The 26,431-nt window shown below is 41.1% G+C and overlaps 2 protein-coding genes across 3 annotated transcripts; both read right to left on the reverse strand.

The window, feature by feature from the left end:
* Positions 1-5,150: 5,150 nt before the first annotated feature.
* LOC138717906 (pantetheine hydrolase VNN2-like) lies at positions 5,151-13,186 on the reverse strand. The gene is made up of 7 exons (XM_069851869.1): positions 11,801-13,186; positions 11,567-11,697; positions 10,075-10,267; positions 8,586-8,877; positions 7,263-7,636; positions 6,925-7,095; positions 5,151-5,566 (listed from the first exon to the last, which is right to left on the reverse strand). Exons 1-7 carry the CDS (start codon positions 12,011-12,013, stop codon positions 5,447-5,449), a joined length of 1,494 nt encoding a protein of 497 aa, XP_069707970.1. The 5' UTR covers positions 12,014-13,186; the 3' UTR covers positions 5,151-5,446.
* A 2,531-nt stretch (positions 13,187-15,717) lies between these two features.
* On the reverse strand, positions 15,718-26,042 carry LOC138717905 (pantetheinase-like). 2 transcript variants are annotated; one of them, XM_069851867.1, is made up of 8 exons: positions 25,965-26,042; positions 23,867-23,994; positions 23,633-23,763; positions 21,652-21,844; positions 19,921-20,212; positions 18,362-18,735; positions 16,414-16,584; positions 15,718-16,155 (listed from the first exon to the last, which is right to left on the reverse strand). In XM_069851867.1, exons 2-8 carry the CDS (start codon positions 23,918-23,920, stop codon positions 16,015-16,017), a joined length of 1,356 nt encoding a protein of 451 aa, XP_069707968.1. In that variant the 5' UTR covers positions 23,921-23,994; positions 25,965-26,042; the 3' UTR covers positions 15,718-16,014. The 2 variants fall into 2 exon arrangements, with proteins under 2 accessions (XP_069707968.1, XP_069707967.1); XM_069851866.1 differs by lacking the exon at positions 25,965-26,042 and having other exon boundaries at positions 23,867-24,287.
* Positions 26,043-26,431: the final 389 nt, after the last annotated feature.

Genomic DNA, 26,431 nt, shown 5'->3' on the forward strand with positions numbered 1-26,431 from the left:
AATTTGACATGCATTACCAAGAAATCTATCTTCTTTAAAGAATCCCAAAACTATAACTGAACAGTTCTTTCTCAGAGTATAAAAATCAATCTTAAATGGCTGGGAAACACTGCAAAGTGAATTGCAGAATAGAAAAACAACCACCATATAAGAACTTACCTTAATGATTCTGCAGATTTGATTTCGATAAATTCAGTTGTGTCTTGTACTCCTAACACTCATTTAGCAGATGAAGTAAATGTTAAAAAAAAATTCTGATACAAAAGTCATCCCTTGATTTTGAAGACCATCTCCAAGGTACTGTGTTAATTTCTGCTGTACATGAGCTTGGCAATCAATTGCATGCATATACTTATTTTCCTTTCTTTTCTGCAAAGGGCTTTCCAAAAGATTGACTATTTTTTCCAACATTAAAAGATATTACTGCTTCCTACATTCCTTGCTGCTCTTGCATCTTGGCACTATCACAGCTACAAGACTGGGAATACATTAAAATTAACATGAACATTAGAAGCAGCAAATGAAGATGGACTGGCAAAGTTAAAATCAAGAAGTTACAAAGCATTTCTTATATTGTACATATTTGTAGTGAAAATTCACTGCTGCCATCAGAATAACCAAACAGACAATTGAGTATGTAATTTACAACTCTATAGCAATGATGAAAGAAAAGAAACATTTAATATTTTCACAGGAGGATGCTCCAAGTGCTTCTGCTAGTTCTTAATGATTTCCTCAACTGAATAAGAAACTAAGAGAACTTGTAAATACGCTAAGCTTCTGTTTCACAATCATTACTAGCTGTGCCTGATCCCCAGGTAGACAACACTGGGTAATACTGATATACTCATCTGTAGCTTCTGTAGGAGGTGCTGTTTGCCTACAGTGACAGTTTCAAGAGGTTCATTTTTAGAAGGTGTACTAGAATTATTATTCTGTTGTGCTCCATGACATCTTATAGTCCATCACAAGCCGCTGAGAAGCATTGCTGTATTAGCTATAGTAAGCTATAATTATAATATAATTGCTGCTTTCTTGTGCTGCTCTCCTGTGCAAGTTATTTCTCTTTTTCAGCTTTTCTGCCCTGGTGGTGGATGGTGACATTGCAAACAGTCTGAATGAGGTGAGGTTACAGTCTGGTTTTTGGTTAATTCCAATTTTTCAGTTCAAACTCAGATCATGGTCATTCTGTGCATCACTCACTATATCTGTATTGACTGAGTGTACCTAGGAACAGTGTCCCATACTGCCAGTAACTCACCTATGATAACACGTGTTGTTCATAAACATTTAGTGTTGTATTACTGGAGCTAATAGTTGCACAATCTCTGACTTCACTTTACTGTTCCACATTATTTAATGGATAACTTAAGGTTATGATGACTAAAATACACATACAAGGGTATGGCAGTAATGTCCTGCCCTCTTCAAAAATAACAGATTAATAAGAATCTGTCACTCTGCTTTTTCTCCAGGTCTGCTTGAATTAATTCAATGTGTTCTATAAAGTACATTAGATTTGACTCAGAGCTAAAGTCTCCCTAAAGTTATGATCAGTCTTACTTAAGTCAGCCACAAGGTTTAGATCACACTTGTTCTAATTCAGTATTTTTCCACCTGCCTCTGAAGCCTTGCATCAATAAAATCTATTAAGGACTTGTTTTTCTCCCTGTGTGATCAGAAACACTGTAGACAGGTGGGTCTTGTTTGCTTTGGCCAGCACCAAAGTATAAGGAAGAAATATTGATGCTTGAAGAGCAGGCTTTTCCAGCTCTGAAAAGGATGGGGTTCATTAGGATACCATCTGGAGCAGCTTTGGAGGTGGAGTCATTGATATGAATTACATACAAATTAATTTGATTCTTCTAATGTATCTGTTCCAGAAAATGTGAAGAAAGGCCTTCCTCACCATTCCCCCCTCTCCACCCCACCTCCTATGTCCCCACCCAAAGCTGAGCTAACATTCTCTCTTTCCTAACTCCTGCCTAGTGAGTAGGAAAGTAAATGCCTCACTGTTTAACTTCCTGTGAAGTCAACAGAAGTTGCTCTCAGTGAGTGCAATTTGTTGTGTCAGCCATTCTTTCTCTCCTTCTATACTCTGAATGTTTCTGTAATTTGCATAATCTGAAATTTACCTTTACTCCAAACCTTCACATTTTCTAAAACTAAGCTTCACCCCATCACTGTGACTACCAAGAGCCTCAGCAGATCTGGTTGGTTTTTGCAGTCCTCCCAGGGAATCCTTACCCAAAAGCAGAGTTCAGGGGTCTTGCCCATTAAAATGAAGGAGCTATTCCAAGACTGCTGCAACAGTCCATGCAATTTCACCCTCCACTTGGTTTAAGTCTTGCTTTATCATCAGAAATAGAAAAGGACCACTTCTCAGTGGTCCATTGTATGACACCCTCATTACCTCTCAGGGAGAGGAAAGCTGTTCAGCAAATCTTGAAAACTGCAGATCAACTATTCTTCAAATTTAGTTACAACGTTATTTTCAAAGAATCCTGGACATGTGCATCCTTAATGGATGAAATCTGAGAGTCCTTTCCTGGTACCCTCTAAGCTACTTAGCTAGCATTATCAGTTGCATCCTAACCATTTTCAGCTCTGACAACCTAAGACAGTCATCTCTACATACATCTGGGAAGTACTCTCTATTTCAGAAATGCCAGCAAGTGATAAGTGAGCAATTTTTATGTTCAGTTATCACAGTCTGAATAGTGACAAGGGAGTAGAACATGGCAGAAACTTTAAGCTTGAATAAAGAGAAAACATCTATTTTTAAAAACTAGTTACCTCCCTAGGAGCCTTGTCTTTTCAACCCTAACTAAAGAGCTTGAATAAACTCTCACTGACTCTTCTGGTACAGATCGTTTAGGAAAGTATAATCTATATGTAAACTTAGTAATAATATACTGAGCACCTACACATCTGTTCAATACAGGTCTCCTGACTGTATTCCTATTCAGCTTCAGAAAGACTTTTATAAATTCCACACCCATTTGGAGTACATGAAATAGGATTTAGAGTACCAGCAACCTGCAAAGTATTTGTTTCAAGAGTGCCAATGGTGTCTATGAGGCATTACTCTCTAAAATGCCCCTAGATTCTTCTTTTTTTGCGGATTAGCATGTAAAGCTATTGGGAAACAAGAGTTAAATTGCATTCACATGACACTCCGATAGCCATTCTTCTGGTTTTGGTTTTTTTTGTTTTTGATTTGGGGTTTTTTTGTTTTTTTTTTTTTTGTTTTTCCTACATAAGCAATGCTAGGCCAGGTAATGAAAGCATATTTCACGTGAAGCGCAGCCAAAGGTGAGACAGAGGCAAGTGGCGGGACACACAAGGAGGAGGTGTGGTGCTGGCTTCTTGAGTTTGCAGCTCCTATGTGGTCAGAGGACAGCAGGAGGCAGCCCTCTCCAGCAGGGCTCTCTCTTTTCTTCGAGACCTACCCTGCTACAGCTAAGACCTGAGCTATCTCAAACAGTGACCATGATTGGGACAGAAAGGTATTAGAGGTATTTCTTTTGTGGCAGAGAGGTAAAAAGCAGGGATCAGGCTCAGCAGGGAGATTGATGTTTTCGAATTAAAAACCATTTTAGGATCTTTTTCAGTACCGGGATCTACATGTCAGGGTAGCTCTTGCCTTTCCCAGAGCGTTTCCTTGACCTATCCTGGCGCAGATGGCTGAGTGAGCAGCACTGAGGGTGGATAGGGAAACATCAGCTTGGGGACAACTGCCAGGGCAAAGCTCCTATCTGCTCTGCATTCTACTGTATGTATCTGTCTGCATGGACCCCAGTGCAAACCAAGAGAACTACACTGCAGACCTTCACAACCAGCATGCTCAATCTCATTTGCCCTTCCCAAACTGTTACCTACTATGAACAAGACAAGGGGGTCCTGAAGTATCCCAGACTGTCTTGGGGAGCAAGTATCCACTCCCAACCTTCAGCGTGGGCTTCTGTGTCTTGAAATTCTGCACGTCATATGCATTACATACCTGACAATTACACGGGATTAATACTGTCACAGATCTGTTGTAATCTTTCTTGATCAGAACGTCCTTTGTTTTATGACAGATTAGTCTGGGTTTCAACCACCAGTCGGATGAGAAAAGAGTGAGGTGCTGGACAAGATACCAGTAAGCACGACCTCAAGGCTCTGCCTGTCTTGAATAACTGCTCCCAAGCAGTGTAGTCCCTCCCCTGAATATGAGCTCAGCTGTTTTATTTCCAGAACAAAACAACTGGCAGGAGCCTTCAGAGTTGTGTGCTGAAAGGCAACAGCACATGAGAAAACAGAAAAATGTGATTTCACCAGCTTCTAGATCACATACTTTGGTGTGCATGTGGTGGGCAGAGTGTTTCTCATGTAGCACACATAGGGCAACTCAAAGGTAAGAACATTGCAGGCTGTATGCCAGTGATGTCAAGAGAAGTAGGTGCAAAAGGCTATGGAATAAGCATTGAGACAGGGACCACTCCAAGGTGTATGTGGTGAGAATAAGGCCCATTTGCTGCAGAACAATGCACACACAATGTCCAGGGTTGCTAAGTCTTACATGCAGTTGCTAGGAGTCCTAAATAGTGCCCTTTTCTCATGACACTTTGTCAAATATGTTTCAGGTGCTAAACCTGTTTCCTGTGTTTTCATGGTTTTGAAGAAGTTTTTCCAAATGCTTAGGAGAATGTGCTGGTGCAGTTTGTTTATATAGTAAGTATGACCTGAAATGCAATGGACCTAGCATGTGTATGCCATGCACAAAGCAGTGCAGACTCAGAGATTGCAGAACTGGAGGTGCTTTATGGAACTCAGCCAGACTCAGTGTCTGTGTGGATTGTGAAGGATCACTTTCTCTCTCTAAGGCTGTGCATAAGCCTTTCCAAATCTGGTTTTCTCTTCTTTGTACAGTCCCTTGGTCAGAATGGGGCCAAGGTCCCATTCTGGGGCAATGGGGCATTAGGAAAGCCCTGTCGATTGCTGTGCAAGGCTGGAAAACACAGGCAGTGCTTACACAATCTGAAAACCAGGAAGCAACAAAAGGGACAGAAAGTCTTCTTCCATGTGGAAGATTTGTTCTGCAGAAAATTGGCAAACTTCACATTTCAGTATCAGACTCCTTTCTAGTTTCAAGCTGGCAACATACATTGTATCTTTGGAAAAAAATATATTTTTAATTAAGGTTATCATGTGACAGAGAATACTTACTAAAAGACAACCGCACTGGCTCAAGCACTACTTAAAAATATATCATTGATACAGGTATATAACAAAGTGATCACATTGCTTTCTTCTAAATAATCTTAATTGTTGCAGCTGCTGAGAAGTGCAAAACTACAGAACAGGAATGATACAGGAAAACTTCCATGGCTTAAGAGGAGTTGGATCATTGTATGAAATTCCCTTCCTGTCTATGATGACTGAGTAACAGCTAAAAGTTACACTACAGCGAAGTTCTCAGGGGATGTGGTGGGTCCTTTTCATAAAGCCTTCCAAAAAGTGTTGCTGTTAAGAGTGGTTTCGATGTGCCATGCTTACTTTTCAAACGTCCATCATGTAGCACCTAGTTGAAAATAGAAAGAATAATAATACTAATATGCCACAAACGGAGTAACAATATTGCATGCTACAGAAAGGACAGGCCTTAAAGTCTGACTATTTTAATGCAGAATTTTTACAAGACAATCAGGAGAATGAAAGAAACTAGAATTCTCTCTGGCTCTGCCATAGCCTTCACACATTTAATTTGGACCTAAAGGTCTTTAAAACTTTCTCCAGCTCCACCTTTAGGAAAAAAAAAAGTAAAAAAAGATCATTTTCTTTGCCTCATAAGAAAGTGAAAGTGATAATAACTTATCTGTTAGGTTCTTGTTAATCATTCATATGTGGCGATGAAAGTTATATACGTATCTAGAACAGTAATTTGAAATCTTATTTTGATTTGTGGACTCCAAAACAATTTTCAGATTCAAGAAGAGAATTTCAGGCTATTGGTCATACGTTGCTTTTCTTAGATACTTTTTACAGATCAATTTGAAATCACTGTTGTTCATAGACTATGAACACCTGCAACTTTTTAAGGGCCTCTATGACAAAAAATAAGCATGTATTTGTTAAGAAAATATATATTAAAAAAAAAATTAGGCCATGATCATATTTTAGAATAACAGTAAATTTTCTGATGTGTATGTTTTTACAGAAGTCACATTCAGATTACAAATATACACAAGAAGCAATTCTTTTCCATTCTCTACATTGTAAGAAAATCACTATTGTTTCCCCTAAAACTTTTCAAGTCTTTTTCACTATCTGCATTGTCTCTTGTAAGCTATTAAATACCTCTTCCAAATTAATTAAGAGTTTGTCTAGCCTCTTACATAAACACAATATAAGGTTGATGAATGCTTTCCTGAAATTCAGGGTCCTGACTTTACTCTTCACTTGACATATATCCCACAGGACTGCAAACTCCACCAGCGTGTGATTGCTACATCCCAGGCAGCCTCCAGCCTTGATGTCCCTGATTAGCTCATTCACATTGGGGATCACCAGGTCAAGTATTACATCTTCCCTGGTGGGGATGTCTACCACCTGGCTTAAAAAGTTGCCTTTGATGCATTCCAGGAGCCTCCTGGACTGCCTGCAGCTCACAATGCTACTATTCCACCAGATCTCTGGGTGGTTTGGAGCCTGAAGTCGGAAGGCATATTTGCTTAACAAAAGCCTGAAGAGATTCTCAGCCTTAGTATTTATGTGTCCTGATGGGTAAGGATTAATTCAATTTATCTGTTTAAATATCCCCTTGAGTTATGATCTGCAGAACTATAGGAAGGGGTTCTGGGAAGGGACTTAATTGCCGTATCAGTTTCCAGCACCACAGCCTGGAAAACCTTGCATCAAACAGCTCCAGTGTCCCATTACCTCAAACTCTCCGGGGGCCAGCTGCACCCCGCTGTACAAGACTTCTGGGAAGACATAGTTGGTGCCAAACGTGCCACTGAGGGAGAACATCTCAAACTTGGTCTGAGCCATCTCCACTGGCTGTCCGCACGTGTTCAGGTCTGTGCTCTTGCACTTGAGCAGTGTGCATATCTGCAGGGAGGAGGGTACAGAAAGGCAAAATACTGCTAAGTTTTCAACAGTCAAGAGCTAGATTTGATAGCAAAAAGTAGCCTCACCATGCAGTAGTGGAAAAGCATTTTGAGGTGGTTGGGATGTAGGCATATACAACCTGTGCTCACCCCTACAAAAATAATTACCTGCCAATGGTATTTTATGAGAGAACCGTGAAGCCCATCAAATGCACCCAGGACATAAACTTCATCTTTGCTCTTGGCTGACCTCTGATACACCAGATGACAGCAGAGGTCTCCTTGGCAAACTGTGCGATTTCCAGCTGTGTACCCAAGTTCACTGAATGTGAATATATCTCGACGGACAGCTCCCGCGAAAGTGTCTTTTTCTCCTGGAAATTTCTTGATGCTTGTGGCATACAAGCTCCAGTTGACACTGGGTAGGTAGGTGGGGGAAATACGAGGACGTGAGCTCAACTCTGCTAGCAGGAGACGTCCCTCCTCTGTCTTGCTGTCATAATGATAGGCAACGGGTCCCTCCGGTGTGAACAGCCCGCTGCCTGCCAAGGACACCCACCGTCAGCTGGCACCATGAGCATGGTTTGGCTAATGGTCCAGCTGCCCCCCATGCCATGCAGGAAAGCTTCTTTAGTGATGCTATTTTCAGCCAACGTGTTATGGAGAATTTTGGAAGAATGTTAAAGCACAGAACTCCTAAAATAGCCATCATGATGTAAAAACATGACATAAACTTCGCAGGTATGCTTTTCTGGATCTTGAATCTGGCATATGACCATCAATTTAAATATAAATCAGATCTCAAGCAGTGGCATATTTGCCAAAGAAGGGAAAAATGGGGGTACTTACGTTTCACAGAAGGAAAGCCAGGGCTGTGGCCTAATCTCTGCTCAGCCTATTTAAGGCAGGCAAAAAAAGCTCCTTTGTGGCTTTGGCTTCAGCTTTGGTTTCAGGGGAGAGTTACAGATGCAGCTACAGGGATAATGTTTTCTCAGTGTGCAGAGAAAAAAGGGCAGTGAATATCTATTCAGATGAAACCAAAACATAAATTTTTCTAATTCTTCAGTAGTGTCAAAAAATTGAAAATGTTTTTATTCAATATACAAGAGGAATCCTCCTTTTGTTTTTAGGTTATTATCTTCTGTGTAAAATATTTTTTTCCCTTCAACTGTTGATCTAATTTCCTTAAAAAAACCACTTCTTCTAACAAGAGGCTGAAAATTTAAGTGAAACTTCATGCTATTTTTTAAATAATATTTCACTTTTAAATTATCAAAATTGAATGTCACAGGATTTCTAATTTTACTTCTCCCAGAACACCTAACATTTTCTTCCTCGAAGCTGTTCACTACATTTGATATCACATCAAGAAGTTTTTTAGTCTGATTGAAAAAAATATTTTCCACATAATTCCCTCTTTGTAAAATATTTCTGCCTGCTTTTCAATTCAGTACTTTGAAGGCGATTTTCCTTTTCCCAAATGGAACTCACCTGTCATTGACGCATTGATGTTGTGAGTATTTGCTGAAAGCAAATTGACACCCATGCCCATAGCCCAGGCAGAGTGAAATTCAACTGCAGTCAGAAATGGCAGGACATTCATCCAGGCCGTTGGGAAGAGCACGGTGTCCACCTGCAACTCACTCACCAAGACCACGGCAGGTTCACGAAAAAGGATGTCAAAGCAAGTGATAATGCCAAACTTCCCAAAGGGGGTCTCAAAAGTGACAGCTTCTGGCTCTTTAGGATAATTAAACTGAGTTTCTCCTCTAAATAGGTTGTACTGTAAGTGAAGAAAATGGCATATTAGAAACTAGAAATAAAGCAACATCATAAACAACTACTTTTGAATCTCAGACAGACTTCAAGGCAAAGCTGGGGATGGTGATTCCTGAGCTGGGCAGCACAACAGGTTTGCATCCATCTAGATGATCCTCTCCCCATGAAAAATGGGGTGGCTCATTCCAGTTGCCTCCTGGAAGCCACACCCAGCCAATATTAACAGCAAAATCCTGTCAAGACATCACCTGCTGAAGTGCTCTTTGGCTTGGTTAAAATTGAGTCAAGATGACACTAAGCTGGGTGGAAGTGTGGATCTGCTGGAGGGCAGGGAGGCTCTGCAAAGGGATCTGAACTGGCTGGACCGCTGGGCTGAGTCCAATGGCATGAGGTTTAACAAGGCCAAGTGCCGGGTCCTGCACTTGGGGCACAACAACCCTATGCAGTGCTACAGACTGGGAGAAGTCTGTCTAGAAAGCTGCCTGGAGGAGAGGGACCTGGGGGTGTTGGTTGACAACCGACTGAATATGAGCCAGCAGTGTGCCCAGGTGGCCAAGAAGGCCAATGGCATCTTGGTTTGGATCAGAAACGGTGTGACCAGCAGGTCCAGGGAGGTTATCCTCCCTCTGTACTCGGCACTGGTGAGACCGCTCCTCGAATCCTGTGTTCAGTTCTGGGCCCCTCACCGCAAGAAGGATGTTGAGGCTCTGGAGCGAGTCCAGAGAAGAGCAAGGGTCAATGGGCACTGGCACAGGCTGCCCAGGGAGGTGGTTGATTCACCTTCCCTGGAGGTGTTTAAGGCATGGGTGGACGAGGTGCTAAGGGGTGTGGTTTAGTGTTTGATAGGAATGGTTGAACTCGATGATCCAGTGGGTCTCTTCCAACCTGGTTATTCTATGATTCTATGTATTGAGTATGGAAAAGTCTGTCACTGCCTCTTTCCCATTTGCTGTCATAAATGTAGCCTCTGGGTGTTTGGTATCAGGCATGCACTCTGCAGTTGAGGTGTTCCTGGGAATAATAATTGATCAATCCAGCACTTTCTCACTTTTCCTTTTGGATCCTTGCATCAGATCATCCTGGATTGGCTGTTTCTCTAGAGCTATGTAAAATTATTGTATAAATTGGCTGAAACTGGTACCAGAGAGATGATGAGTATAGTGATAATCAATTACAAGGTGATGCTGAAATGCTTCTTTACCTTGTGGTAACGAGCCACCAGTTTCCCCTCTGGGTCAAAGACTACATCAGTGTTGTATTGATAGTGACCATCACTGGGGCAGTCATGATCACTGGAGTTACACAGCTTCTTGTCCCCAATGTTTGCAACCACATAGATGGAGTTATTCCTGGCTATGCAGCTGAGTCGTTCCTGCACTGGTGCTGGAGAAAATCTAATTCATTTTTAGTGAAAGCAAAAAAAAACAAAAAAAAACCCAATTAAAAAGTCCTCCCAAAAGGTTACAAGTTTCAGTTCAGTTCTGAAAGATATAACAGGCTGCCCAGGGAGGTGGTTGAGTCACCTTCCCTGGAGGTGTTTAAGGCACGAGTGGACTAGCACTGAGGGGCATGGTTCAGTGTTTGATAGGAATGGTTGGACTCGATGAACCAGTGGGTGTCTTCCAACTTGGTGATTCTATTATTCTATGATTCTATGATTCTATGATTCTATATGCATTCAAAATTATTGTTCCACTAACTGCACAATTGCATAGTCCCAGGTGCAGAAAGAGGGATAGGATCAAATCATAGTTTCTGTTCATTTTCTCCTCTGTGCATAGCATAATTTTAAACTGCTGGTCTCTTTTAGCTTTAAAAATTGGTCTCCCTATGTTCTTCTTGTCTGTACCTTCAACAATGTTGTTTTCTATGTGGATATAATGCACAGCTAACACACGTACAAGGTTATGGGCAGCTTTAGAAAACAAGGGAGAGAATAAATCATTATAGACACATAAGCTTAAAATAACTTAAAAGTAATTTTCAAGCAGATCTAATTCCTGATTTCACCACTTTAGCTTTTTTAAGACTCTTCACTCTCTTCCAGGCAGCTTCCCATAAGCCTTTAGATAAAAGTGACTATAGCTCTTACAGAGCTGAGGACTCTTAATATCCAGATTCATAAAGTCTCAGAAGAGAAAAATACTAAAGCTTAGCTTAGGCATGAATGTGGTCCTCTTGGTCTCCCCTGCTGACACCCATTCAGAACAGCCTGGTGTAACACAGCAGACCATGTAAGTAGTTGGATTTCTAAAGGGCATTTCTTTCAGATCTAGAAAAATATTTTGTACCATTTGATTTGGAAATCACCCAGCCACATGCACTGAGGACTGAATCACCTTGTTTAATCTGCGTATCTGACATAATAAAGTAGCTTATACTAACAGAAGATTTTCACAATTGATCTGAAGTGAAAAAGTTTTACATTTTTTTAAAATAATGATTTTGCCCAAAATTTCCCCATTTTCCTCCATTTTGCAATTTTTAAAAGTGAGATCATGTCAATGCTTTTTACCTGGGATATTACTGTGATCACTTAATTAAGAGTTCTTTTTGATGTGTCTCAGTTCTACGATACTTGGGATTTTTAATACATTTTTAAAAATAGCAGTCCTTAGGCATTTACTGGGGAAAGCTCAAGATTCCATAAGAGGCTAGTCTGAAACTACATAAATCACTGCAGAAGGAATTACCTTGTGGGGTCGATGCAGGGAATCCAGTTCACTGCTGGATCGGGGATATCCTCCAGGTACGGGTAGATGGCTTCTCTTGTGAAACGCCAGCCATAAATGCCATCTTCAGGAGTCACAATGATGTGAGCACCCTGACACAACATGTTCCATTAAGAATTTACCCATTAACAGAGAACCAGAGGAGCAGCAGGAGAAGAAGACACTAATGAACAATGCTCACAATCTATCTAATACCTGCTGGGCAGCTTCCTTGATGGCCCTTTCCAAGACATCCATGTTCTTGTTCATCAGCACCAAAGCGTCGTTGGGAGAAACAGGCTTGTCAGTGGCATTTGGCAGGATGACCGAGTGCTCGTAGACGGCTGCAATGAAGGTGTCAGAAGCAAGGGCCTGAAGGACTGCGAGTGCAAAGACCGCAGTGTGCAGGAGGTTCTGGGAAGGGAGCATGGCTGGTGTCTTGCAGCTTGTGGATCGGACATGAGAATATAAACCGGATAGAAACAGGAGTGGTAATAACTGCCAAGTTTGCTTTGGAAATAACCTTCTATTGAGTAATCTGGGCAAGTCCAGTGTAGTTTTGCCAACAACGAGGACGTTTATTTATAGCAAGAAGTCAAAGAAACATTGCTAGGAATTGGATCTTGTTTCCAATTTGAAATGCTATAAATAAAATGTGAACAAAAGGCTAAGAGATTATGTTAGAAGCTTGCTGGTCTAGAAGAGCAGCATGGAAAGAGCACTTACATACTCTGTTTGTACATCTCTCTCCGGGTTTCCTGTCCATCTTGAGGCAAGCCCAGACTCTCCTGGTTAGAGTACACAACTCCATATAATCTTCCTGCACGTGGCTGCCATCAGTAAATAGTCAGCCAGTGCTAGAGGCAGACTGCCTGCGTGAAAAACTGCCCTCATGCTTCAGATTGTACGTAATTCATCTACGCTTATGAGGCACGTGGTCCAGTCATGTGTCTTGTCTTTGCCCCATGGCCTAGTACAGTTGCAGCAGGTGCTTTAACACTATCGTTCCCCCCCACGCCGGCTCATACTGCAACATAAACTAACCCTTGAATTGTGCTGACCTCTCTGCCTAGAGTAAACATATTTGCTTGCTTTGTGAAAAAAAAACCCATAAAATCATAGATTTTATTTTTACTATTATTGAGGTTAAAAGCAATTTTTTTACAAAAAGCCATTTTTTTCTTCTGGAAAGTAAATTTTGCATAGTATTTTGAAAATAGCATATTAGTACTATTGTGCTTCATTAAAAAATGCCTTTGTCTGAACCTGCAATGTGCCTGTGAGGGGAAAATGAACATAACCCGGCTAATCATATTTATTGCTCCATAAGAAACCAAGGAATAAATTCTTCATCCAGATAATACTCTCCTCTTCACTATATAATTTCACCCATAAGTCCTATTTTTCTCCAACAGCATCAAAGCCTCTTCACGAGAAACCAGCACTTCAGCATCCTCTGACAAGACCAGTCAAACTCTGGAACAGGCTTCATAAAGATGTTGTCAGTGCCCCAAGCCTGTCAGTGTTTCAGAGGCATTTGGACAATGCTCTTAACAACCTTCTTTAACTTAGTCAGCACAGAACTGGTCAGGGAGATGGACTTTATGACTGTTGTAGGACTTCTCCAAATCAAACAGTCTGTTCTATTCTATACTGTCATAAAAAAAAGACCATGTTGTGCTTATAGACAGCTGCAACGTGGCTGTCCAGGACACAGGTCTCCAGAGCAGACAGCTCCAAAAGCACTGCAGAGGCATAAGCTTTAGAAAGCCCCATGTCTGGTACCTAGAAGTCACCCAAGAGAATGATTAGGGGCACGCAAAGACAAGGGGCTTTGAAAGGGGAAGTCTTGCACAATCCTGGGAATTCCCAAACGGCAGAGAGCTGGCACCTGGAGATGCAATCACCTTGCCCGGAAAGTCTTACAACATCAAAGGCAAAAGAACCACCACCACTGAGCAATTCTGCCTTGCACCACTCTCAGGGAAGTCACCGCTGTGCCGCAGCCAAAGAAGCAAGTTGCTAGCCAGATTTACAAATGATTCAGGTGTGGCATTGGTGTAGTAATGCAGTTGAAGGCAAGCCCAGGCCATAGCAGGAAAACAAGCCAGAGTTCAGGAAATCTGAGCAATGACCAGCACAGACACATTCATGTTCAAACTCAAGGGTGCATATTGCAGGCAGGGCTGCAGGAGGCAGGTGGCCAGCCCTGAGCTCAATGCTGCCACATGGGTGCTGCCTGTGCCATCCCAGCTCAGCATAGCACCGGCTCAAGGTCTGTGTGGCCTTTCTGGGCTGTTCTACATGGTAGGGGCGGACTGCCAGGCAGGTTATTTATCTGAGCAAATCCATCAGCACTCTGCTCAGTAACTGAGTATCAGGTCCCTAAAGGTCTCTATTGGAAAGCATCATGAACAGAAGCCACAATTTTAAAAAATTGCCTATTGCAACCTGCTTTCTTACTTCTACAGATCACTCCATCAAAAGGCTTCACTTTCCCCAAAATCCCATATATATGGTTGGCCAAATTTTTTACCTTCTTTGGGTTTGACTCAAATATCAGGTAAGAAAATGCTTTTTTGCTGCACTTCCCTGGAACAAGCATCTAGTGTTAACAGTGGTTATGGGCAGCCTTGTCTTTACACAAAATAAGTCAGTACATGGATAACGCACAGACTTAAGTAGGATTAATTTCTGTGTGCTTGACTTATTTCAGAAAATGATATATTTCACAATGATGAATGTTTTCCAGTCTTTGTAACAAAAATAATTCAGTGTCATGATGGCTTATGCCAGTTTACGTACGAAAATATTCAATACACAAGTATACCTAAATGGAAACACAATGGCCTTGGACCAAATACTGAATTCAAGATACTCACCAGATTCAGGGTTGGGATCAAATACTACTTGCATACGCATTCTCTTAGCCAGAGGAAAGATAGCAGCAGTGAACAGATTTGATGGAGCTGCTTCTCAGCTCCTGGACCAGACATATGCCTTCTGAATCCTTTCTGCATTGCAAGATGAGACCCTCTTGCATGCCGTAGCCTCCCTTAAATCCAGTTCTTATCCTTGGGAGAGAGTTGCAGTATTACCCACCAGGTTCCTGTAGGACAAGTACAGTATCTGCACTGAGGTTGTATCAATGGAAGAGGATCACACTGGATATTCCCTCAGCGGACTGAGATAAGTCTATGGTGAGACAGTAACTGACTCCAACAATACACAGGGCTTTAAGAGACTGGCTCTGGCAGCACTGATGTTGAGCTTCATGAGTCAGAGTACATTGCCTGGGGCTTTTGATAAACACATCATGATGTTAGACATAAGACTACGTTATGTCACATGTGAGTATCTATTTACATTTGAAAACAGAAAAAGTTCAACAGAGATTTTGAAGAATCATCAGGTCATTTAATTGCTTGGTTGGAAAAGACCTTTGAGATCATCAATTCCAACTGTACCTGTCCAATACTAAACCATATCCCTGAGCGCTTCGTCTATCTATCTTCTAAATACCTCCAGGGATGGTGACTAAATCACCTCCCTGGCAACCTGTTCTAGTGTCTGATAACCCTTTCAGTGAAGAAATTTTTCCTGATGTCTAATCTGAACCTCCCCTAGCACAACTTGAGCTGATTTCTTCTCATCCTATCGCCTATCACTTGGGAGAAGAGATTAATACCCACCTCAGTACAACAACATTTCATGTAGTTGTAAACAGTGATAAGGTCTCCCCTCAGCCTCCTTTTCTCTAGACTAACAACCTCTGTTCCCTCAGCTGCTCCTCATAAGACTTGTGCGCCAGCACCTTCAAGAAATGATGGTTCATGTTGAATTCTGATGAAGAAACAATGGCAGGTTTTGTTTCAGGGCTAGCCCTTTGAATGAAATCCTTGCTTAGCCTCCATGATGCCACATGATGTCCACCAATGGCATAAAGGCAATAAAACCAAAGCAATGCAAATAGGAAAAACAATGTATAAATGAGGTAAAAGACCAGACTTGCATACATTAGTATAAGTAGTTGTGTATCAAAGACAAAGCATTATTGAGGTGTTTTTTTGTATAAAGATGCAATCATATCGGTCTGTTTTATTTGCTGGTCTCATAATAATCTGCAATTGCAAAATATGCAATGATCCTTTGGCCGACAATACAGGTTTTCCTAGGGCTACAAAAATAAAAATCCAGAAAACAGAGAGAGACAGTACTGCTGTTTTGCACTAATAAAAGATAAGTAATCTTATGATATAGAAACAGATAGCTCTCAATAAATGGTAGTAATAAAATAATATTGCTGCATTATCACTAAACAAAGCACATCGATAAGAAGTGTGTGCAACTGGAAACAAGAAACACAATTGGGATAGTTGTTGTAGAGAATGATGTATCTCATTTGGACATAAGACTAATAATGTATAACTTCAATTATAGTCATGTAATGGGAAGGCTGGTTGCACGTCTTGTTTTAGATGATCCTTCTCATACCACCGTCCAAAAAGCGTCACAGTGACAACTGGTTTTGTTGGCCTTGTCTTACTTATCAAGCGCCCATCATTCAATACCTGATTGAAAAAGATAAAAGAAGGACATAATTAGAGTAGTATTCATTCAAACACGTTAAAAGCTCAGAAAGATATGACAAACAGGAAGAAGGCATATCAGACCATATATCTTACTCAAACTAGTGACTTCATTAAAAGCTATTTAATAGATATGATCATTCACTATGAGTAAGTTCACTTTGGCTGTTTTGAGACAGCTTATTCTATTACTATCCCACAGAGAACCTAGCATGATGCAGCTCCAAAGCGTCCCATTACCTCAAACTCTCCGGGGGCCAGCTGCACCCCGCTGTACAAGACTTCTGGGAAGACATAGTTCGTGCCAAACGTGCCACTGAGGGAGACCATCTCAAACCTGGTCTGAGCCATCTCCACTGGCTGCCCACATGTGTTTGGATCTGTGCTCTTGCACTTGAGCAGTGTACATACCTGTAGGGAGGAGAAGGCAGCGTATTTAGCAAGCCTCACATCATCAAAGGTCATGTGTGTAAGAGCAGATGACTGTCACAGGATCTATTTCATAATCATTAAGCAACTTGGTTTTAGTTGTAGCTTAATTTTTCATCCCTTGATCTGACTGGAGGTATTCCAGACCTGCTTTAGTAGTTAGTAATAACCTGTTTCTGATGTGATCTTAGTAAGTGCTGCCAGGGCACCTTATTTTATCCCTGAAGCCCAATCCTGTCACTTCCACTAAGACTTCCAGTTGCCAGCTCTGTGGTTTGAGGGTTCCTTTCCCACATGCTCTAGTAAAATGTGTTTGTGAATGAAAATTTTAGTCAAATGAAATGAAGCCCTCCTTATGGGTACATTGTGTAACTATACATACAGGTCTTCTTACTGGTATTGGTACATGTTGTTAATGACAATTCATTAGATTGCCATGAGAATTCCAAATTTTATATTCTCCATCCAATTACTGGTGAATATATGTCAAGGTGATGAAGTTAGCATGCTCTGTTACAGTTCTGTGTTAATAGCTGCAGCACATAGAGGAATAGCAATATTTTCCTTTTATTCTTAGAGTTATATATCCAGCTGATAAATGTTTATGGACATCATGAAGAAATATGAACTAAGGCTAGTACTCATGTGAGCATTCAAAATATGTTGGCTGGTCTTCCTGATAGATGGTGAAGGAGTTTTCTATTTGTGTCAGATATTGGTGGAATAAAATAAGCATATTTGCAAACAGCAGAAGCATTATTCATCAGCAAATATAGTTTTCTGTTGAAATTCAAATAAGTAGAGAAATAAAGAATAAAGTTCTTTCACTGTGTTTTGATGAAATAAAAAAAGTATTGAGAGGAAAGAGGAAAAAAGAAATTCCTGTATTCTCTAGAAAGGTTGGACTCGATGATCCGGTGGGTCTCTTCCAACTTGGTTATTCTATGATTCTATGAATATTCAATACCAGTAGAGACCATCTGGCAGCTTCCAAAATCACTCAAATAAATTTTCCATGTGAGCTTACCAAGAACTGAATTTATTCAAGCTATTTGTCTAAATGTATTAGATGAGCTGATTGCTAGCTAAGACCTCTGCCCATATCTTGAAGTCTCTACCAGATGATACACAAAGGCCACGTTGACAGACAGAAGAAAATAAATAAATAAATAAACCCCTGCTAGTACAGTAGCTTAATTATGAAAACAAAGAAAGTTTTCTAATATGGCTTTAAACACATTCAACCAGGATGTAACTCACTGTCTTCCTAAACTTTTGATTAAAAGAGAAGAAAAGTGAACATTACCCTTTAAAGTCATATGTCATATCAGTCAACTTCACTGTTATGATTTGAGTAATGACAAAAAAGTCACATCTCTGTGACTCTAAATTATCAGAGCATCATCAACTGATTTTTTAGCAGCAACTGTTTTATGACAGTTACAGAGCAGATTCAGTATATTTACTGCAGATAGTCACAGAAGAGGACCTAAATTTAGCCAATATTACCTGCCTGAAAAAATAGTGAGCTCACTCTGGGAACTTAAAAGAGGTTTAGACACCTCTCTACTGCTTTTGTTGGATCTAAAGGTAAGCAGGCTTGGATATTTTAGTAACTACTTCCCATTACTTACAAATAGGACACCAGGACTCCAGCATACAAAAAAGTCATTGTCTTTTTCTCACACAGAGCTGAAGATTTCCCCCTATAAAGATACTTAACAAAATAAATACCCCCTCACCTCCAAAGAATCATTACCTGCAGGTAGTATTGTCCTTCAACAACATGAAGCCCATCAAAAGTACCCAGCACATAAAGTTCATCTTCTTTTTTCCCTGCCATTTTGTAGCTCAAGTGACAGCAGAGGTCTTTCTGACAAATGGTGAGATTCCCTTCAGGATTAGTGAGCTCAGTGAACGTGAACCGGTCATGGAAGATGAGTCCTTCAAAATTATGGTCATTCACTGAGAATCTTTTGATGTTCAAAGCATATGAGCTCCAGTTGACATCAGGAAGTGAGGCAGGAGAAAGGCGAGGGTGTGAATCTAGTTCAGCAATGAGGAGGTGACCATCCTCAGTTGTCATATTGTAGTAGTATGTTCTGGCTCCATCTGGTGCATAGATACCACTCCCTGAGGAGAGCACAATAGTCAGTCCATAAAGAATTAAAAAATTCATATTGTCCTTTTAATTGCCCCTACTGCTAGTTTATCCGCAATTTTGTAAATACTGTAGAAATTGTAGTCTCTTCAAAGGTCACTATTAGCAACTCAGTACATAGAGCTCATGCTTTGGCAAAGAATAGCATTTATTTCTTTGGGTGAAGCCTGCTCGCTGTAGTCAAAGCCAGGAGATGTTATGTTATGGTTGTGTTTATGACCTTCTCCCATTCTCTTTTCTCCTATACACAACAGATTTGCTTGACAATTCTCAGATAATTGATGCAAAATGAACATCTACCAACTGAGACCATAAAAACCACAACACAACCAAGTATCACAGGTCCTTCCTGGTGAACATAAGAGACAGAAGCTGACCAGCTCCATTTAAACTGGCTGAGTACTCTTCTCCACATGGGGAATTCACACCTGACCAGTGCCAAGTGACAGAGGGAAATCAAAGATCTGCCATACCCATCGTTGCCAAAGAGCCATATAAAATGTCGACCTTTCACCATTCTATAAGCAATCATTAGCCTGTCAGGCATTTCAGATAAGAAGTCCCAAGCCAATACTTTGGTTCCACAGCTCAGTGAAGACACTGGTCCAGTTGAGCTATACTATCCCATGTGCTAAGCTTCAGAAAATCAATGTTAGTCTCTTGAAAGAAAATGAAGACTCCTTATCAGTGCTACTACTATAGGTCTGAAAATGTTTTGAGCACTTTTCCACAACTGTGTTAAACACAACTTCAAAGAAATCTTTCATTTGGCTAGGATAAATGGAGCCATGTATGTGGTTTACAAGTATATTTACAGTTTGGCATTGAATAACAGACATAGAGGTGGAGAGAAAAGAGCCTAAGTTTCAAAGTTTCTGCTCAGGTAGAAGGTGCAGTAACTTACTACTTGATTAGAGGCATTACAAGAAAGAAAGGAAAAATCCTAAGAAGCTAGGGAGAAGAAAATAAAACATCACAAGTTTTGCTCTGCCTTGTATAGTACCAGTAGGGACAGGATTTGTTAGTTTTAAGAATTGATGGCGAGACCTTGCCTCTTCCAGATAAGTATATAATATTCCTTTGCAAAACACCTTGCAGAACAGGCAATAAAGATGCTTGGTTATAAAGATATTTTGGACAGAGTGTCCTGTCATTACCTGTCATAGACAAGCTGGTGTAGTGTGTATTGGCAGCTAGAAAGTTGACACCCATGCCTATAGCCCAGGCAGAGTGAAATTCAACTGCAGTCAGAAATGGCAGAACGTTCATCCAAGCTGTTGGGAAGAGCACAGTGTCCACCTGCAACTCACTCACCAAGACCACAGCAGGTTCATGGAAGAGGATGTCGAAGCAAGTGATAATGCCAAACTTCCCAAAGGGGGTCTCAAAGGTAACAGCTTCTGGCTTTTTAGGGTAATTAAACTGTGTTTCTGACATAAATAGATTATACTGTAGGGGAATGAAAAAAAGAGCAACTGGTTAAACACTTATTGCAGTATCCCGAAGTAATTTCCTAAAGCTGTTCAGAATGACTAGATAAGATTTTTTTGCCTGTGTTTGAAGCCTTTATATGTAGGAAGTCAGGCTAAAATTGTATGATCACCATAATGCCAAAAAGGAGGATAAGAGGAGACACATATTGCCCTGGCACCTAGCTAGGCAAGCAACTGGCTGCCTGGAGGTCTGTTGATCTTAGCCACCTGCAACCCCCATAAAAATAATCTCTCCACTCTCTCCAACTAGATCATAATTCTAGTGAACTGAAAGACACGCAGAAGAGAAATAATAATGGAAGCAGGGCATGGAGGATCTGAGACAAGATTGGTGGCCTTGGTGCAGAGATGCACAGAAGAACTGGAAATATATAGCACCAGCAGAAATTGCCAGATAGTACTGGGAGACTGCAAAGCGAAGAAGAAAACAAAGGTTGCAGTGATGGGGTAAAGGCAGATAATCTCAGCCAACAGAAAAATCCAAGCTTGCGACACTCTCAGCTTTCCACCATTTTCCTTCTTTCTTCATATTCCCATTTACCAAAAGAGTTCTTTAACCTGTAGGTGGCTTAGACAATAAACATATGCACTGAGCCAGAAGAGATTGAAGTTTACTGAACTTGTAACTTGGCCATGCCAGACTGGCACAGGGGGGACCTGACTAGCATTATCAATGTCCCACTCACCCAGTTTGCTCACAAAGAAATATCTTTACATCATCTCTGAAGAACAGGGGGAAATACTGGGCCTGACATGCATTGAATAAAAAACAGACTTCGGTCTTCCCACATTGACATGGTATCTAGCACATGATCCCCAGACAACTTTGATGAACACTGTGCAGGTAGGCACATAAAAGTCAAAGAAGATACTTTCTTTGGGTGCAAATGTTTCAACTCTCTCATCTCTCTTTACATCAAGCTTAGCTCCATAGTTTTGTTCAGATAAATCCTGTTATGCAAAAACCGTTCTGAAACATCATCAGGAAAAAAAAATAAAGGAAAGGGCCTGTCTTCCTTAAATCAGATAGCTCATCTAAAATGAGATGCACATGAACATTTTTAAATCCTGGAACACGAAGGGGTAGGTCTGGTGAAAACTTGGCACTGAAAAATAAAGCTGTTTATACAGCAGGATTTCCAGTAACAGGGAGTTAATGAACTAAGGAAGTCAACAAAAAAAACATACACTGCTAAATTGGACCTGAGCAATCATTTTTTCATTCTAGTCTGTTTTGAGAAACAGGACAGCAATTTGGAGTCAACGCTTTACAGCAACAGAGATTTTAAATTAAAATCTGAAGCAAAAATCTGCCATGGGACAGTGCTTTTTCCAAACTGTGACATTTTAGAAGTAGTGGGTATGATAGCTCCTGACTTTGCAAGGCCACTTTACCTTGTGGTAACGAGCCACCAGTTTCCCCTCTGGGTCAAAGACTACATCAGTGTTGTACTGGTATCGACCATCACTGGGGCAGTCAGGATCACTGGAGTCACACGGTTTCTTGTCCCCAATGTTTGCGACCACATAAATGGAGTTATTCCTGGCCATGCAGCTGAGTCGTTCCTGCACTGGTGCTGGAGCAAATCTAATGTAGTTTAAGAGGAAATTAAAAAAAAAAAAAAAAAAGAGACTAACAAATCTGTGCTGTCTGTGGTGGAGCACTGTCAGCATATTGCTGGAGCACTGACAGCATGACCTCCTATCCTGCGGTCAGAGCAGAGCATGTGGATACATGGGGTGCCTGCAACACTCCCTCAGGTTGTTTCCTGCACCTTGAGCCAGGTTCTAGAGCCCTCCTATCAGTTTCTGGATGGACAGGCCACTCCTGAGCTGTCTGCCAGCACCCTCTGGCACCCAGAACATGCTCTGCAGCAAGTGGGTAACCCTGGGACTGGGAAAGAGCAGGAGAGGAATTGCTGGACAGAGGAAAAGATTAATTTGGTGTCACAGAAGACAATATCTTAACATCCCACATAGCAGCACCTGAGGATCGTAGCTCTGGGCCTTTGAAGCACTAAGTACAGTCAAGCTGCAGAATACTGCAGCTGATGTGGTCAAGGAAATTCCTCTCTTCCCATGTGCAGGAGCACACAATCCTCTAGCCATGGCATGAACAGCAGTGGGATATTCCTTTCAAGATGTGACAGGTCATGTGCCATAAACTCGTAGCACCTCTGAAGCACCCATAGGCCAGAAGAGAGCAGATGTTGCTGTCTGTCAGGTGGCAATGCATGTGGCTTTGTAAGGTGTGCATGGGCCATACAGGAGGGCCATTGTGGCAGTATCAAGTAATAGGGTATGCCAGACTTGGAGCAGGCATTATATTCCCACAAGGTGCTAATAAAAAACCTGATTTGGAGTAGTGAAGGGACACACAGGTCACTTTCACAGAAACTAAGTGTGAGAAGAACTGGAATAAAGATCTGATTAGACATGCTGCCACCCCACAATCATTGAAAGGCTCATACGTTTTAGCTACTTATGTCTCAGTAATGGACATTCTGCACTTCTCCCCATTGTGGATCTTCCTCTCAGAACTATTGAGGAATTACATCCACACAGATATAATATATGGTCAAATAATGTCACAACTGCGCAGGTGCAGAAAGCTCTGGTGGAAAAGGCAGATAACAACTACAGTTCCATGGCTGAGCACTTACTGCATGCTGTGTGGAACTAAGTCCAGCACTCAGCTGTAGGTTATGAGGGTCCTGCTGGAACACAATGTTTGAATAAAAGATCATGTTCTACAGAATAGAGTCTAGCAATTTGGACTGTATTTTATCTTAACTATGAAAAACTTAAGATTAAAACTTCCTAGGGTTGTATCACTCAGAGGTTCGGACTTTGACTATTGACCTCATCTCCTATTATTAGCTGCTCAGAAATGAGTTCTTTGCTATCCAAAAAAATGGTATGTGTGCTTTCATTTGAGTATGGCATTTATAAAAAATACCAAAAACCCAACAAACCAAATAAAAACTAGTGTGGAGAATTTCCAATGAGTTCTGTTCAAAATAATGGGGAAAAAGTATATGAAATCAGAATGAGAAGCAGCATATTCTGCCATCAAAACTTTTTCAAATGCAAAAAGAAGTTTCCTCTACATTGAGCAATCCAAATTCTGTATATTGCTTGGATTTCTCCTTAAAGTGTCTAATTCAAAAAGCATTTTTTTAAAACAGGCCTCCATAGTCATTTAGTCACAGACATGCTATGCATTTTATTGTGTAACTTATCTTCATATGCAATTTGAAGTGAAACTTACCCTGATATCAAAAGCATTAACAGTTCTTACACATTTACTGGGGACAGCTCATGATTCCATAAGAGGCTAGTCTGAAACTACATAAATCACTGCAGAAGGAATTACCTTGTGGGGTCGATGCAGGGAATCCAGTTCACTGCTGGATCGGGGATATCCTCCAGGTACGGGTAGATGGCTTCTCTTGTGAAACGCCAGCCATAAATGCCATCTTCAGGAGTCACAATGATGTGAGCACCCTGACACAACATGTTCCATTAAGAATTTACCCATTAACAGAGAACCAGAGGAGCAGCAGGAGAAGAAGACACTAATGAACAATGCTCACAATCTATCTAATACCTGCTGGGCAGCTTCCTTGATGGCCTTTTCCAAGACATCCATGTTCTTGTTCATCAGCACCAAAGCGTCGTTGGGAGAAACAGGCTTGTCAGTGGCATTTGGCAGGATGACCGAGTGCTCGTAGACGGCTGCAATGAAGGTGTCAGAAGCAAGGGCCTGAAGGACTGCGAGTGCAAAGACCGCAGTGTGCAGAAGGTTCTGGGAAGAGAGCATGGCTGGTGTCTTGCAGCTCGTGGATCGGACATGAGAATATAAACCGGATAGAAAGAGGAGTGGTAACAACTGCCAAGTTTGCTTTGGAAATAACCTTCTATTGAGTCATCTGGGCAAGTCCAGTGTAGTTTTGCCAACAATGAGGACGTTTATTTATAGCAAGAAGTCAAAGAAACATTGCTAGGAATTGCATAGAAAAGAGGGACAAAGTTTAACTTTGAAGGAGAGACTGTTAAAGCGTTACCTTGGAATCAAGCATTGCTGGCGATATGCAGGAAAGTATAACAGTACACAGTAAGGGTGTTGCAACTCAATGAGACTAAGAAACTAGGCAATGCTACAAGTAACTCTGTCAACATAAAAATAAGTCATTAAACACATGGCTAGAAACAACAGTCCAATTCCTGTTACACTTTTCTCTGTCATGAAGTGCAATTGACTTTTGCTATCTATGTTGGCTCAACTCTGATATCAAGATGAAAGGTGGATATGTCACCCCTGGAGCTAGTCTTCTGTTAGGTTGGCAAAACTGCAAGTCTTAAAACTGTTCTATTCTAGTGTCTTCATGTTCCCCAATACATGTCCTATGTGTCACTGTGTAGTTTGTTTCCCTGACTTTCTTTAGACCACAGTCATTACACTGGCTCCTGACTCTACTTGGATGTCATAAGCTTACCATGCCAGCAACAGAACTGCCCCTTTTGTCTATCCCAGTGGTTCTCACAGTCACTTCTGTTTAGCTGTACATCAACTTTCAACAGCCTTCCAGCAGAAAACATGCATCTGGAGTGAATGTTTTCCTCTGAAATCAGGCAGGTAAGTACCTCATTGCCTGGCTGCTGCTAGCCTGAAACAGAAAGGCATGCCTGCTCCTCTGCTCACCTTTCCTGTCACCAAGAACATACTGTGTATTGAAATGCCTTCATTTTCAGTCTTCAGTTCAAAAGCATTTTTTGCTATGACATTTCCAATTTTTTTACTTTCTAGTAGTTGCACTACTCTCATTTGGAAGAGGTTTTCTGAATAACGGGAAGCAGAACAGGCTGCCTGCATTTAGTTACAGCAGACTGTCCTTGTAGTGCTACCTCAAAAAAGGCAGAAATGTGAGGGAATAAAAGCACTGGAGTTCCCTGCAACAGCACTGATGTGGGGTTTTTTTTTTAACCATTGGGAACATTAATTTGCATCTGGTAACTTTCACCTCCAAGTACTTTTCTACATACATTACTAGATACAGCAGACTCATTCAGGAGCCTTAAATAAAAGCCTTTAAAAGGCTGCAATAGATTTCAGGGATAATTGAAGTAATGTAGCTTGGAAGCATCTTTCTCCCCTCCCTGTTTTTCTTATCAAATGAAATATAGATTGAGTCACATTAACCACAACCAGACACAAGTCTGAAGGAGAAAGCAGCAAAGCCTCCATTGTTTAGCAACAGCTAGAACAACATTCAGGCCAGAAAGGTGACTACCCTGGCAGAAAAAGTTACAAGCACAGGGCTGGGGTTGCTTCTCCACAAAGTACAAGTCACTGCTAGGACAAGAGGTTTCTGTAGTATGGTGGCATGCAACCTCAGAACTCACTCAGGAACAAGGAACTAACTCCAGTTAAATAAAAAAAAAACACAAACAAACAAACACCAAACACTGACCCTACTGAATAAATCTTAAAGGATCTACAGCAGTCCAGGCTACACATGGCTGTGGGCAATGTAAGACGAAGCTTATCCTGGAGCTCCCTCTACTTTTCACATCTCTGTCTTCCCAATCCATTCTACCCATCCTGCACTACACTCACTCCCATCTCTGCTACTGCCTGAGAATTGCAATTATCTGAGGACTCACATTTGTGAAACAGGATGCAATCTGATGCTAACTCAGCTTACCTGCAGTGGTAGTCTGTCTTCAGATTATGGTCCTGCTCCTTTTCTTGTGCTAGGCAAGACTGCATGCAAAACTGCTCCTTATTCCAAAGGTTAATATTGCTGCGGAAAAGCCAGTATGAAGGGTCACACCTACAACCCTGCAATCACTGCAAAGCAGTCAGGACACGTGGGTACGGATGAGGAAATCGGAAGCCGCTCATTTTTAGCAACAGCACATAGCTATGTTGCTTAGCTGTAACAGGACACTGTGTCCTGTGGACAGGAATAAATGTAGAGATAAAGTACTTTTTCTCCACGAACAAGTAGGATTGTTTTCCACTACTTCTATTATATGAATTGAGGAAGGTTACAACTTAATATATATACAGACTAAAATCTTGTTTTTATAATATTCACTTTGTTCAAACCCAAAATATTTTGAATCCAGCAAGTCTATTTTTTATTACAGATTAAATGCGAACAATGTT

Source organism: Phaenicophaeus curvirostris, chromosome 2, assembly GCF_032191515.1.
Source record: "Phaenicophaeus curvirostris isolate KB17595 chromosome 2, BPBGC_Pcur_1.0, whole genome shotgun sequence".
Lineage (NCBI taxonomy): Eukaryota > Metazoa > Chordata > Aves > Cuculiformes > Cuculidae > Phaenicophaeus > Phaenicophaeus curvirostris.

Excerpts from the sequence above, each read along its gene's own strand:
- LOC138717905 (XM_069851866.1), bottom strand. The coding sequence starts at position 24,079 with ATGCTCTCTTCCCAGAACCTTCTGCACACTGCGGTCTTTGCACTCGCA. Across the intron at positions 23,764-23,866 it reads TCAAGGAAGCTGCCCAGCAG|GGTGCTCACATCATTGTGAC; the intron begins GTATTAGATAGA and ends ATGTTGTGTCAG. Across the intron at positions 16,156-16,413 it reads TGGCCCCCGGAGAGTTTGAG|GTATTGAATGATGGGCGCTT; the intron begins GTAATGGGACGC and ends TTTTTCAATCAG.
- LOC138717906 (XM_069851869.1), bottom strand. The coding sequence starts at position 12,013 with ATGCTCCCTTCCCAGAACCTCCTGCACACTGCGGTCTTTGCACTCGCA. Across the intron at positions 8,878-10,074 it reads TGGTGGCTCGTTACCACAAG|TACAACCTATTTAGAGGAGA; the intron begins GTAAAGAAGCAT and ends CTTCACTTACAG. Across the intron at positions 5,567-6,924 it reads TGGCCCCCGGAGAGTTTGAG|GTGCTACATGATGGACGTTT; the intron begins GTAATGGGACAC and ends ATTTTCAACTAG.